This window comes from Colias eurytheme, chromosome 5 (assembly GCF_061535395.1).
Source record: "Colias eurytheme isolate Ceu_HAF_F1 chromosome 5, ilColEury1 Martin Lab GWU primary, whole genome shotgun sequence".
In the NCBI taxonomy this organism is placed as follows: domain Eukaryota; kingdom Metazoa; phylum Arthropoda; class Insecta; order Lepidoptera; family Pieridae; genus Colias; species Colias eurytheme.
The window spans coordinates 9,495,083-9,508,699 of record NC_142984.1 but is presented as its reverse complement, the minus strand read 5'-3'; the positions used below and the strand labels follow the sequence as shown (position 1 = coordinate 9,508,699).

General features: G+C 32.8%; 2 protein-coding genes across 2 annotated transcripts; both read right to left on the bottom strand.

The window, feature by feature from the left end:
- Nucleotides 1-422: 422 nt before the first annotated feature.
- On the bottom strand, nt 423-6,958 carry LOC149908603 (uncharacterized). The gene is made up of 5 exons (XM_090102070.1): nt 6,827-6,958; nt 5,644-5,806; nt 2,588-2,793; nt 1,398-1,652; nt 423-788 (listed from the first exon to the last, which is right to left on the bottom strand). Exons 1-5 carry the CDS (start codon nt 6,855-6,857, stop codon nt 607-609), a joined length of 837 nt encoding a protein of 278 aa, XP_089958196.1. The 5' UTR covers nt 6,858-6,958; the 3' UTR covers nt 423-606.
- A 1,300-nt stretch (nt 6,959-8,258) lies between these two features.
- Nucleotides 8,259-12,879, bottom strand: LOC149908602 (pfs47 receptor-like). The gene is made up of 5 exons (XM_090102321.1): nt 12,811-12,879; nt 11,388-11,621; nt 10,038-10,243; nt 8,932-9,075; nt 8,259-8,521 (listed from the first exon to the last, which is right to left on the bottom strand). Exons 1-5 carry the CDS (start codon nt 12,815-12,817, stop codon nt 8,435-8,437), a joined length of 678 nt encoding a protein of 225 aa, XP_089958447.1. The 5' UTR covers nt 12,818-12,879; the 3' UTR covers nt 8,259-8,434.
- Between the last annotated feature and the right edge of the window lie 738 nt (nt 12,880-13,617).

Below are 13,617 nucleotides of genomic sequence, written 5' to 3'. Positions count from 1 at the left end.
CTAAAGAGATTATCAAGTACCTATATTTACACTTTTATAAATATCTCAATTAAATACCTATAATAAAAGGACATTAATATGAAAATTTGTTTTATTTAAAACATTTTTCTTGTTTAGAATTTTATGAAAGGCGATAGACGATAGTATTTTAATCAAATTAACTTTCATTCCATAATACTCGGGTACCATCATAAGGAAGGTAACCAAGGTCCTTTGGAAGGCTTACGTGGGGACACGGAGCCAACACGCAGAGGCCCTTTCGAGAACTTTACTGTGTTGTGGGACACCAGCCGCAGCCTGCCCATGACTGCACTATAGAGATACAGTCCTGGGCAGTCCGCGGCCGATGTAGGACTATAATTTCGAGGTATGGAAAACAAACTAACTTTCATTATTATTACATACTTTTCTATCAGTAAACAGTCTGAATCGAATTACTAACATGCATTCAATTTGTTCCGTGAAATTAAAATCTATAAATCACATACCTAGTAAGTATGTATGGTCAGCCAAACGAAAATGTTTTCTATAAATTCAAGAGAAAACAATTCTTTTCATAATAACAATTGTTGGTAAAGTATAAATATCTATAAGAACAATATAAAATTACACAAAGCAAGAGGTTTTCCTCGAACAAGATACAAACGGCGGTACATCACAAGAGCATTTAGTACACTTTTCATCCACGGTGACCTCATCTCCAACAGACAGGGTCACATTGCCGAAGGAACATTGTTGACTGATGCTGCGTAAGTTGAGACCACGTATCACTTTTGATGATGTGGATGCTGTAAGGAGACATTTTGTGATAAGTCGAGTGTAGTGGAAATATTCATATTAAGTTAGTTGAAATAATGTAGCTAGTTATGTCCTGTTCCCGTGGGATTTCCGGGATAAAACCTATCCTATGTGTTAATCCAAGTTACCCTCTATATGTGTGCTAAATTTCATTGTAATCGGTTCAGTAGGTAGTTTTTACGTGAAAGAGTAACAAACATCCATACATCCATACATCCATACAAACTTTCGCCTTTATAATAGTATTAAGATATTAAGATTAACCGCGTAACATTTTCTTTTCTTCTTTATCTCTTGCCTTGGACAGTCTGGAAGAGATCGCTAGTAAATGATAAGGCCTTATGTACCTACCGTGTTAATCCATTTTGTATGATTGTAAATAATTTTATTGATGTATAAATAAATAAATAATTTTAAATGGCAAGTTATTAATTCAGTCTCTAGCGGTCTTAACTATAAATCTATCAAATACATATATATCTTAACATTTTGTATCTTAAATGCATACCTATTACTTTACCAAATTCTACATATTCGTTGAAAATATAATTGGGAAGATCTACGTAAAACTATGTTAATTAAGAACACTAGATACTTACGACATTGAAAAGCAATAGGACAACTCCTCATATTACCAGCGAACACAGGTGCGCAATTATCGAATATTTTATCTTGATAGTGTATTTCCAATCCACAGTTGATATCTCTACAATACGACGGATTGTCAGTGGTGCCGTTCCATTGCGCGGTACATATGCAGGTTTTTCTTGTATTCTTTGGTTCGAAAGTTTGCCCCTCCATGTACGTTTGACCATCTACTTCACACGTCTTCAGTTTGGCGATTTCATCTTTTCCTGTTACATAGAAGCCATGATATAAATTATAAGTAATTAAAATACTAGATATAATGTTCCGAAATAACACAACTTTATCTACTTTTTTCTTATTTATATATCATTAGCTAGATATCTGCTGGTACTTGATAGAAGACCAAAAAAGCTCAGGCCAGCCTTCGCAAAGACAACAACAAACAGACAGATAGGACAACGGACACAGAATAATATAATATTAGTATTTCGTTTAAGAAGGTTGACTATCAATTCATAAAATTATAATAACCCCACAATCTAGGAAATGATTGTATAAATATTCCGTGAAACAATGGGCCGTCTACATTTCCGTCAAACTTTATGCCTCGCTTTTCCATGCTACTCACGTAGTCTTTATTGTTCATTGTAGCATCATTTAATAACATTATACAAATAATATTATGGTAATGGTGCACACTAAAATAGTCGCTTAGTCATAAAGAAACAGTTAAGTAAGAATAAAATAGTATATTCATATGAGTATATCATATAGGTAGGTCAGACTCTATTATTATAGAGACTGATGTATAAACATGGTAGATAAATTATGTTCAAATTTACATTCATCGACTACCCAATAGTTTTTACGTGATTGGTCATTCACTTTAACCACAAATGGAATAAGAGTTAATTTACAAATAACATCAATAGAAATAACAGTTGTCTTTATTAAAGGAGAGCGGGTCACCAAGAATTAGTTGGCTGTAGTCACGATTGCGGGAGCGATAGAAATATTTGCACACCATTACGAAAGTCTTTCATGTTAAAAGCATACCTATTCCGAAATAATATAATCACATAGAATATAGCCACATCGTTTATCCACTCCGCAATTTTAATTGGCTACGAAAAGGTCAATACTTGCGTATTGTATTTTATATTTGGTACATGTATTGCATGAGCAATTAATTCGGACTCACCGCAAACGGTGCCGGTACTACAGCACGAGTCTAACTCATAGGTGTTGATACATTGCTGCTCTTTGTCTGAGTCGAAGATCTCCACGCAGTCGACGGCCGCGCAATCGAACTGCGGCCCGGCGGTTGTACTGCAGCTGCAGGCTTGCGAGCACGGGTTGTTGATGGCCACCTGAGGTATGGTGGAGCGATCTGCGTATGGTTTACCTCTGGAATTATATTGTTTCTTATGTTAATTTTCTGGAATTCTACCTAATGAAAATTTTCAGTAGATTGTTAAGCAGGTATGAAAATTGATTAATCCTTCTTTCTAATTGAATCTTCTACAATTTTTTTATGTAAGTATTTAACCTATAAATGCACAAAAAATGTTCCTGCCGATATATTACCTATTATGTTCAACATAGGTGATGTGTAATCTACTGTGGTATATATTTACCTAGTAGAGTTTCTTATTCTTAGACTAGATATCAATGAATATATAATAGCTGGAGAGCCAGTGAACCCTGGGACTAACGGTCTCCCTGTAAGGCTAGAAATTTGTATACTTACGATTTATGGAATTCTAAGAGCAATAGCCATGACCTGGCAGGCGTCAGCCCTGCACGTCATCAGCCCCTTTATTTTTTAAACTGTTAAAAAAATTGGTTTTCTAAACTTGTTTCTGTAAATTTGAAAATTTAATAGGATAAAGTTTATTTATTGTACATCTTAAAAAAAAATTGACAGGCGATTACAATAAGCAGAAGTATATGACAGATCAATTAGAAAACGCACAGTTGATGGGGTAAAATAAACTTTATCCTGTATACTCGAAATTTTTATATGTCTTCAAATAAACGTCTCAGAGTAAGTATGTACAATGCCAGGCGGTTTTGAACAGCATAAGACCTTGACAGGCGAGGGGACAGTTGCTAAGGGCGTGCGAGTGGGAGGTTTTGCGTGAATGCATATAGTGCATTCTGTCTGTCACTCCTGTTGATCGTAGCGTGATGATACATAGCCTATCACCTTCCTCGATAAATGGGCTATCTAACAGTGAAAGAATTTTTCAAATCGGATCAGTAGTTCCCGATATTAGCGCGTTCAAATAAACAAACAAACTCTTCAGCTTTATAATATTAGTAAAGATTTATTTTATATTTAAACGTACAAATTTAATATTAAATAATTTTTGTTTTGTAAGTTTTCGCTTATCTTATAAGATCTATAAATAGACCATCTAACAAATGAATGATATTCATTTGTTAGATGGTCCTGATATTAGCGCGTTCAACATAACAAACAAACAAGCAAATTCTTCAGTTTTATTATATTATCTAGTACTTTACTATTAAGATTTGAAATAATATTCTTTGTATTATATTTCTTTGACCATCTGATTCGATGGCAATTGGCATTGTTATTATGAACTTGAGATATAATTAAGGACTCGTGTAAAAACTAAAAATAACATACTAAGTAGGTATTAGGATCTTGACATTGATTTCTTACAAATATGAGCCGCCACGGTACGGGAAACCTGGCCGATGCGATACACCGTACACACTAGTAGCTAGTAGTGTCACTACTATAATATAGACTATGTATATAACATCACATAGCGTGGCGACGCGGCCACGATTTAAAAAAAAAAAAGCTTCGTTATAACTTTTGGCCTTTATTTTTTCTGTCTAGCCCATGTCTAGCCCCCTTTCGCAACGCGCGATATGGAACTTACTACGTTCCAAAAATATTATAAAATAAATATTAGGTGGTGTAGGTAGTACTTTAAGAAGACATTGATTGCTCACATATTTATTTATCATAATCATCATAAAGAAAGTTATTTGAAGTAGGTACCTACCTATGCATGTTAAAATATTAAAAAAATGAAATAATGTATTTTATTGTGATTTTAATACATTTAAAAAGCTTTTTTGATTTGAATTATAAAACACAATAAATTACATTGCATTTACTGTATGCGTTCATGTAAAATTTCTTATTTGCACGCTGCCCTTAGCAACTGTCCCCTCGCCTGTCAAGGTCTTATGCTGTTCAAAACCGCCTGGCATTGTACATACTTACTCTGAGACGTATATTTGAAGACATATAAAAATTTCGAGTATACAGGATAAAGTTTATTTTACCCCATCAACTGTGCGTTTTCTAATTGATCTGTCATATACTTCTGCTTATTGTAATCGCCTGTCAATTTTTTTTTAAGATGTACAATAAATAAACTTCATCCTATTAAATTTTCAAATTTACAGAAACAAGTTTAGAAAACCAATTTGTTTAACAGTTTAAAAAATAAAGGGGCTGATGACGTGCAGGGCTGACGCCTGCCAGGTCATGGCTATTGCTCTTAGAAGGCCATAAATCGTAAGTATACAAATTTCTAGCCTTACAGGGAGACCGTTACTCCCAGGGTTCACTGGCTCTTGGACCATAAATATCATGCACAAAAAAGATTTATACCGCGAAGGTAACGGACTTTCCGAATGATTGCACAAAAGGCCACAGCCCACGTTTTTGCATTACTGTTTATTTTATACCTTGTCAAATAAAGCATCTTTTCTCGGACTTGAAAGGTCATTATCACAAGGTTTGTTTGAAATCTTTTCCGCTAAAACATGGTCGCTGAAGGATAATGTTATAATTGTTATTGTTTATTGAATTTATTTTTTGCTTTCACGGAAGAACAGAATTATTCAATATGCCTAGGATGTAGATCCAATTGAAAGCTCCAAATACCTATGAGATATTTAAATTCAGAATTTGACAATGTCTTAGGATCCCATTCTAAATGAACAGGAGGCAATTGACCACAACTTAATCACAAAAAATTAGCCGGAAAAGTGCATGTCATATGTTAATGTCAAAAGTTAACGGGAAAGTATCCGTTTACTATTTTCGTAATACACAATATTATATATCTTTTATATTAACTATTTATATTAACTGATAAGGACTAAATTATATAGGTTAAATATTAATTGGCCTTTTATATTTTATTTATATATTTTGATCTAGAATATATTATAAGTAGGCAAGTAGCCGAAATTTTTATTCACCTATAATAGCACATGCTAGGGTCAGGATGCAGGTCTGGACAGGTGAAAGCCTCAGGGCAGATCGTGGTGTTGTCAGCTGGAGGGACCGGAGTGCAACCCAGCTCGAAATAGAAGCCTGCCAGGTTGCATTCACCAGCTAGATCCGTTTTTGCTGTGCCTAGCACTGAAAAAGGATATTATTAGAAATTAAAGATTTTAGCGGAATTTAAACATGTTCTAAACTCGCGTAAAATCAAATACAAATAAATATTCAGGACAATTTTCACACACGTCACGATGATCCCATAAGCCTTCGCTTGTAAGAAAGAATAAAATATCAAGAATATTATTCTTAACAATTTAGCTCATAAATAAAGAAGACGTTCACGTTAAACGAGAACGTTGACAGTGTATTTTTTATCTTATAAGTATGAATTATTTTAAATAAAAGAAAAAATAAAATGTAAGAAGAACGTTTATTGAATAGGTATTACAATACTTGAAAGCTTTAAATTTGATTGTGTTAGCTTTAGAAGAAATGAATAAAATAATCCTATTCATATTATTGGATATTTTACTTACAATAATATGTTTAACGAAATCATTTTACGCAAATACCCAAAATTAATATTAAGGTATTTATAATCTCTAGTTAATATATATAATGCATATGTGCACAGTGCAATATAAAATTAGTCGTATGTGTAAATGGATAGAACTGTTTTCATTGAAAATTTACATAACCAGTAATGTATTTAATTTTATATGGATTGTAAGTTATTAGTTGTACTAATTCCGGATCATGTTTCATTTGCGATATTGCAAGTGTAACCTTAGATGTATTAAAATGCATAAGGTGTACCAATAAAATAGTAAGTTGTTTATACTAAAAACTCCTTATATTAGAAGATATGTTATTATAAGAAGTTATAATAAAAAAAAATGTAAATAAAGATGATTATTATATAAGTAAGGACACAAATATAAGACTCCTAATAAAATTTTAGTTCTATTTTGGTGATTTATCTCTATACTTTAGCGAAAGTCGTTCAAATTATGAGAAGATATTATTTTGTGACTTTCTTTTATGATCATATCGATTTCAAAGAAAAATATTTCTTCTTAACCAACCCATAATTACTTTTTATCACAAATACAAGTAAATTCGGCATTATTTAATAAAATAAATCACAATCCTACTTACCGAGCATCACAAATAAAATCACATTTATCATTGTTATAAATAAAAACACTAGCGATAAATATTACTTAATATTATTTATGTGTTTTAATCAGCAATCTCTACGTGCAACCCAAAACAACTATTGTGTTTGAGTGAATACTGAGCAAGAGGAAGCCTTGATTTTTTATCGTGATTTAAAAATAGCAACGCCTACATAAATTTTAATATACGACGATACTATACTTTGCCAATCGATTTGCTAGGTGTGTATAAGGTACATAAGTTAAACCAGTAACAGTCCAGACTCCAGAGAATCTATTTAAAACTAGATTCTGCTTGCGACTCCACTCACTACATAATATTATGGTGTTGGTTAAATGAAAATATTATGAGTAAAATAAACTTTTATTAGACATCAATATCACTGCAACTTCTAAACGGAAAGTTCGATTGTATTGTTAAAATAATTATTTTGTACTCATATGCTTTTCATTGACACCAAGTTTAACTGGAACATTAACATTAAGTAGTATGTATTTTATTTGGAGATTGACTTTTAGGGCCAAATAAAAAAACGCATCATGATGTCACATTTTCTAGATCTATTTTAAAAATATCTTTTATAGTTTTGCAAATAACTTTTCTAAAGATTCGATCTATTCTTCACGAAAAGGCAGCAAAACTTTTTTTGCACTCAATTGACACAATATGTGTGTGTTGTGTAGGTACACATACCTACACTGTGAGACAATACCTCTATGACGGAGCTTTGATCCAGAGGCGTAGCTAGGTAACCAATAAGCCTAGTGCAAGAACAAAATAGACACCATGACTAGCAAACTCCCCCATCCAACATAGTACCAGGGCTCAGGGTAGCTACGCCACTGCTTTGGCCGCGACTTTTTGGCATTTTAATAAAATGAATCCTACATAGATCGATAAAATTTACGAAAATCTTTATAGCCCATTTCTAGATTCAGATTATAATTTATACTGTGTATATTATAGGTACTTACCTATGTGTAGGTATATCACCCGTTCAGTAGTTTTTTGCGAGAAAGACTACAATTTATCCATCACAAGTTCACAAAAGGGAGGTAAAAGGTCTTAATTGTAAAAAAAAATTATTCTCGAAAGTTCAATGACTTCAAAAGTTACCATGTACCTAGTTGAATCGGTCTTGGTAAATAATGGTAGAGTTATAATCATTATGTCAATATTAGGTTATTTTCATTTCAATTATTTTGCTGTGTGCTCGGCTTCTCTAACTGGAGGTACACAAACAATGTTTTCTTTGTCCTTATTCAACACATACACAGTTCTTTGAAAAATTATTAATATGTGTAGGTACGTACCTAGTTAAATTCAAAATGACGTTATGACGCGTATTTTCATTTCCAGAAACAGTTTTCCTCCACGAATAATTATAGGGATAAAGGTAATAAAACACATATTATATAAATAAAACGTATATTTTCATACAAAGAGCAACAATTTTAACAGCTACAATGACTGACAGATACTGTGAAGCATTACTGGCTGTTCAAATAAATAAGTCGTTTATAAATTATGTAATACCTTGTACTTAATGGCAAATAGGGACAGTTAACCGTGACTTTAGAACTAAATTTACATGAGAACAAGAACCTCATATTCAGCTGAGCTTCTTTCTTCGCCGTCGAAGGGATAGTAGCATACGCCGTGGCTTTCTTGGATCTGAAATTAAACACATTGGTTAGGATTAAATAAATAAATAAATAATTCGTTAGGATTGTGATATAATTAATATTGTTAAGATCGATGTCGTTATCTAAAGACGTGAAAAGATATCGATCTTGTTTCGATCACAAAACTGGCGTTTTTTGTAACATGTTTTTCCTTAGTTCGTATATTATATAGATTAAATTAACGCTATAATTGTTAAAATGCAGTAAAGGCTAATTAATTGCTCTCTTGTCTTTTAATTTTTCAATTGATTTACGAGACAAAATTATACGTATGATCAGTATCGTAAACTAGAGAAAAATTCTGACTCTACATTTTACATTACCATCTTTCTATCACCGTTTATCATTTACATTTTCCTCAAAATTCCACAAAGTATTTAAACAATTCCAATGCCTTACCTTGCCAGGTGTAGTACAACCGTCATGTGTCACTCTGCCATAGTACAGTTTCTCGCCGTCAGCAGTGACTCCGGCTTCCACAGCACCGGGGGGGACGCTGCCTCCTGTCGCGAACTGCCAGGAGAACATCGCTGGTACTAACACCTGAAATTTTGAGTTTGTTGAGTAATAAGTATTCAAACTGCGAAGGAGTGATCCCGCCTTCGGTGTTCCCTCAGAGCTTTAATTTGGAACTGTTTTAAACCAGAGTGAATAGGCTCTTTCAGGACAGGCATCATCTGCGATCGACCGCATCCACGCATACCACCAGGCGGGATCGCGGTCAAATGCCTGCTCTGTTGTGAATTAAAAAAAAAGTATAGATAGGAAGTAAATTGTATGATTTAGAATATTTTGTTCAGAGAGTCTGCTAGTCAGATATTTAACAGTTTTATGTACCACACCAAGATTAAAGCAATACCTACAATAAAGCGTATAATATGTACACATGGCGGCCCTGTTGCTTATCTGCGATCTATCGGTAATCGGTTGCTTCGGAATATGATTTTTGGACACGTGGGCTAACAGAAGGTATGGTTCCTGTTCTTGCAGATTCTTTAAGACATGGTAATAATACATAGGTATCTATATGTTTTTTTAAACCTATTCTTTTACTATGTATTCATTTAAAACGATCAATTGTTGAATCTATTAGCGTAAAGACCTTGTTAAACGAAAACTCATTAAAATTAACATGGCTTAGGTATAAAACACATCTAAAAGATACGAACATTTTCCTATTTTTAGCATGAAGATGATTTTAAATAAATTTGTTTTTAAAGCAACTCAAAATCATTAAGATCCGAGAGAGGTGTACACATAATTTTCTTGTAGCTAATCCTAATGAAAACAAATGTCATAATAAAGAAATATTATTATCAGATTTTTAGTGTTAAATTAGTTTTAAAACAATTACTGTAATGGGCTCGGTACGTATCAACTATAATTAATCAAAACAATTAACTATTTACTTATATAAGTAGATAATAAATAATATTATGTTATAACATATTTCCTATCTCTCTATTTGAGATGGTACATTTGTATGTGTTGTGCCCGAAGCTTACCTCAAACTGGTCTACAAGGACCTCCTCTCCTCCATAGCAGACATAGGCCACGTTCTTAGCAGGGATCACCTTCGCGGGCAGCAGGTCTCCACTGTGGTGCGCTCTGCCAGCGTAGATCGGTTCCCCATCAGCGTCATTACCGACTCTTAGAGCTCCCATGGGGATGCTCCTCTGGCTCAAACATGCTGGGACCCAACGGTATGTACCTGGAAGATTTAGATAGGTATGGTGTGAACGATGGTAATAAGTTTATTATCTTGGATGCCAAACTTGAATATCAAATTGGATATTCATTTCCAATTTCACTTTTTTTGGATTTGGTTCTAAACTATGAAAATTAAAGACGGCTCAGAGAAATTGGAATAACCAACTATTAATTATTACAGTGGTACAATTAATAGCTGATAATGAATATAGTTATTAAATTAAGGCATTTCATATTGTGATTATTCCGAATTGCTTGACTCATTTTAAAATGAATCAATCATTACGCATTTTTTGCTTCAAAATTCTTTGTGATTTAAATCGAAAGGCAGGATTTAGCAAAAATCACTATCATTTCGTAAAAACACGTAGATAAATATTTATCAAATATTTCATATAGATATCATTATCGCAAAATATTCGGACGTATTGCAAAACAACAAAAAGCAATGGCCAAAACTCTGTATGGTGACATCATTTAATTGTATATTTTTTAACAATTTTCGTTTTAAATTCACATAAGAGCAATATAACAAGACCTGGGCAGGATAAAGGATGGGAACCATAGAGAGGATTGGCCCAACATTGGCTGACAAATACTAAAAGCTAAAAGAGATAACACTTGCAGATTCTTATTTGAGAAATTGCTTAATTATTTAATAATTTGAATAAATAGAAGAATGATGATATGAATCGTGATGCCAATATATTTTGAAATGAATTTATCTTATGTCCATTAATGCGAAAATACTAGTTTAATTAGTCAATTTACAGTTAAATTTTGAATTGACCACAAATTTAACCAGTCACTTAATTATAAATTAAAATACTATTATTGTCTGATCGCAAAATATATTAGTGTCATCTCTTTATTTTGCAACATATACCAACAATCGTACAACTTTAAAGCTCTTGACCTGATTTTTTTAATCATCAAACATCCCGAAATTGTAATTATATCGAACACAAAAGAGGGACGATTGTTTGCCAATGCTAAACCATCCTTTTTCTACCAATCGTGAAACGTGATAAACAGGGATAGCTAACCCATCGACCAATAGGATCGCTTGAAATTTATCGGGAAAAATTGAAACGATCCTATTGGCTATTTAGTTATCACGTTCACAGTTGGTAGTTTAAACTTACTGTAGGGCAATTCAACGGTTTCTCCGGGCATGGTAGGACCGTCATCAACGATTGCCACTTCGATTCCTGGGTCAGCCACTTGTGGAGGGGGAGCGTAAGGGGGGTAGAAATATGCGGGGTGCACTGGGTAAAACACTACGTTGGGACCTTGGGGGTAAGGAGGGAAAGGGTGGCCCGACCCGGGAGGTCCGGGGGGGTAACCGTGAGGGGGGCGCCCATAGCCGTGATATCTGTCTGTATCAAAAATATTTGGTTACCGACTATATATTTGAGAAGGATTTTGAATGCTTATTACAAAATTAGTTTTTTTTTATTATTTATAAGTATAGATTTCATTACTAATTTTGGTTTGAGACGCTATTTATCATCAATTACTCAGAATATAAATATCCTTTTTATTTTCCACGTATTCTAAACAAACATAATCTTTTTTAGACGATAAAAGATAAGAACAATGACCGCTCCTTGATAAACCTTATCTATTTAATTGATTGTTATTTTTAACATGAAACCGATAAATTCCAAATTGATAAAAAAGACAATTCTTGTAATTTTTCATGAAGGAATAATCTTTTCCTTGAAATATATATCATAAATATCTATAGTTATCTACAGTGCATTAGAGGTAGATAGGATTTATCAAATTTACCTTTTATGAAATTAGGACTCGACTTTCAAGAATAATAGTAGGTAGGTATGTATTGTAATCGTTGCATTATCCAATATTTCACGGCAATAAATAAAATAAATGCGAAGAAATCTTAGATTTCAAACGTTCTATTTACATCGTTATTACAATCACTGTTTTGAAATGATTTAAAGGTTTTACTATAAATCCAATATTTAACAATACTAGTTAAATTATTTAAAGAGGACTCTACCTAAGGCTTTGTTGTGAGAAGTTCTAGAAACAAAAAGATCGATATTTGCGCGTGAGCATTTTGTCCTCGCCAGTGTTCATGAACATTTACAGGAATTTAAACAATGTTTCATTAAAATAGGATGTATAATGCTATGTACCACGTAAACAATAATACCTGTGTATAAATTGCACAATAAATAGGTACCTACAGAGAATATTGACATATTGACGTAAGGCTTTACTGAAAACAAGATTTTCATGCGCGCATCGCATGAAATAACTATGTTATTTTTATAATATACCTATTACTTAAAAGTTCTTTGAAAATCTGATAAAAAATATACCTACACTATCTTACAATTTACTGTTTATTAGGTACAACCAAAAACTCGCATCAAAACACAAAAAGGAACCCAAGGTTAAAACATAATTTACTTTTTAAATACTTTTATCTAAAGAAGATCTGTCACAAAACTCTAAGGCAATAAAAATCAGGCCATTGCTTTGAGTGTATGGTAAGTTCTAGTATGATACGTTATCAATATAATTCATCAGACTCACCTGCCATTCTGTGTAACGTTTGTGAACCAACTGATAGCAGAACCACTGTTGTAACATTTAAGTACACCACATGACTCATTATACAGATAATACTATAATGTTAAATTGATAATTTTAATCGACTCACCTGAAATTAGCGGAAATATAATGATATTTCCGTGCGCTCATTAAGCGTTAGGTGACGACGAAAGGGATTAATTCCTTTTTAAAGAAAACGGGAATGCCAGTTGTCAGTATTTTTCTAGCAAGTAAGGGGGTTGCAATCCATACTAATATTATAAATGCAAAAGTAACTCTGTCTGTCTGTCTGTTACTCAAATACTCAATCACGCCTAAACTACTGAACCAATTTGCATGAAATTTGGTATGGAGATATTTTGATACCCGAGAAAGGACATAGGCTACCTTTTATTTCGAAATAATATGTACCACGGGTGAAGCCGGGGCGGACCTCTAGTTTTTAATAAAGTTACTTTTAAATTAATACATCACATTGATACATCATACAAATTAATATGTATATTTGGTTCGTTTACCAGTAGGTACCAGTAGGTATACCTAATTGGAATAGGAAAAGAAATAAATTGTACATTGTCCTAAGTCCTCTATTCATATGCACTTTTATTATCACTGTATTAAATTAATAAAAAAATAATAATAATTAATTAATTAAAAGTAATAATACCTAAGAAAATGTTATTCAATGCATGAATAGGTCTTTCGGACTATCATGAACAAAATTTGCGTATTTTCATTGTAATTTTTATTTATTTCATAGGATTATAGTAAGTAGGTAGATACATACAT

What these genes read in the sequence shown, in the direction of transcription:
- LOC149908602 (XM_090102321.1), bottom strand. An exon ending in AACCGTTGAATTGCCCTACA is followed by an intron (nt 10,244 to 11,387) that starts GTAAGTTTAAAC and finishes TAAATCTTCCAG; the next exon opens with GTACATACCGTTGGGTCCCA. An exon ending in GTTGTACTACACCTGGCAAG is followed by an intron (nt 8,522 to 8,931) that starts GTAAGGCATTGG and finishes GTTTAATTTCAG; the next exon opens with ATCCAAGAAAGCCACGGCGT.
- LOC149908603 (XM_090102070.1), bottom strand. Translation starts at nt 6,857, where the DNA reads ATGATAAATGTGATTTTATTTGTGATGCTCG. An exon ending in GATTTTATTTGTGATGCTCG is followed by an intron (nt 5,807 to 6,826) that starts GTAAGTAGGATT and finishes ATCCTTTTTCAG; the next exon opens with TGCTAGGCACAGCAAAAACG. An exon ending in TAGTACCGGCACCGTTTGCG is followed by an intron (nt 1,653 to 2,587) that starts GTGAGTCCGAAT and finishes TCTATGTAACAG; the next exon opens with GAAAAGATGAAATCGCCAAA.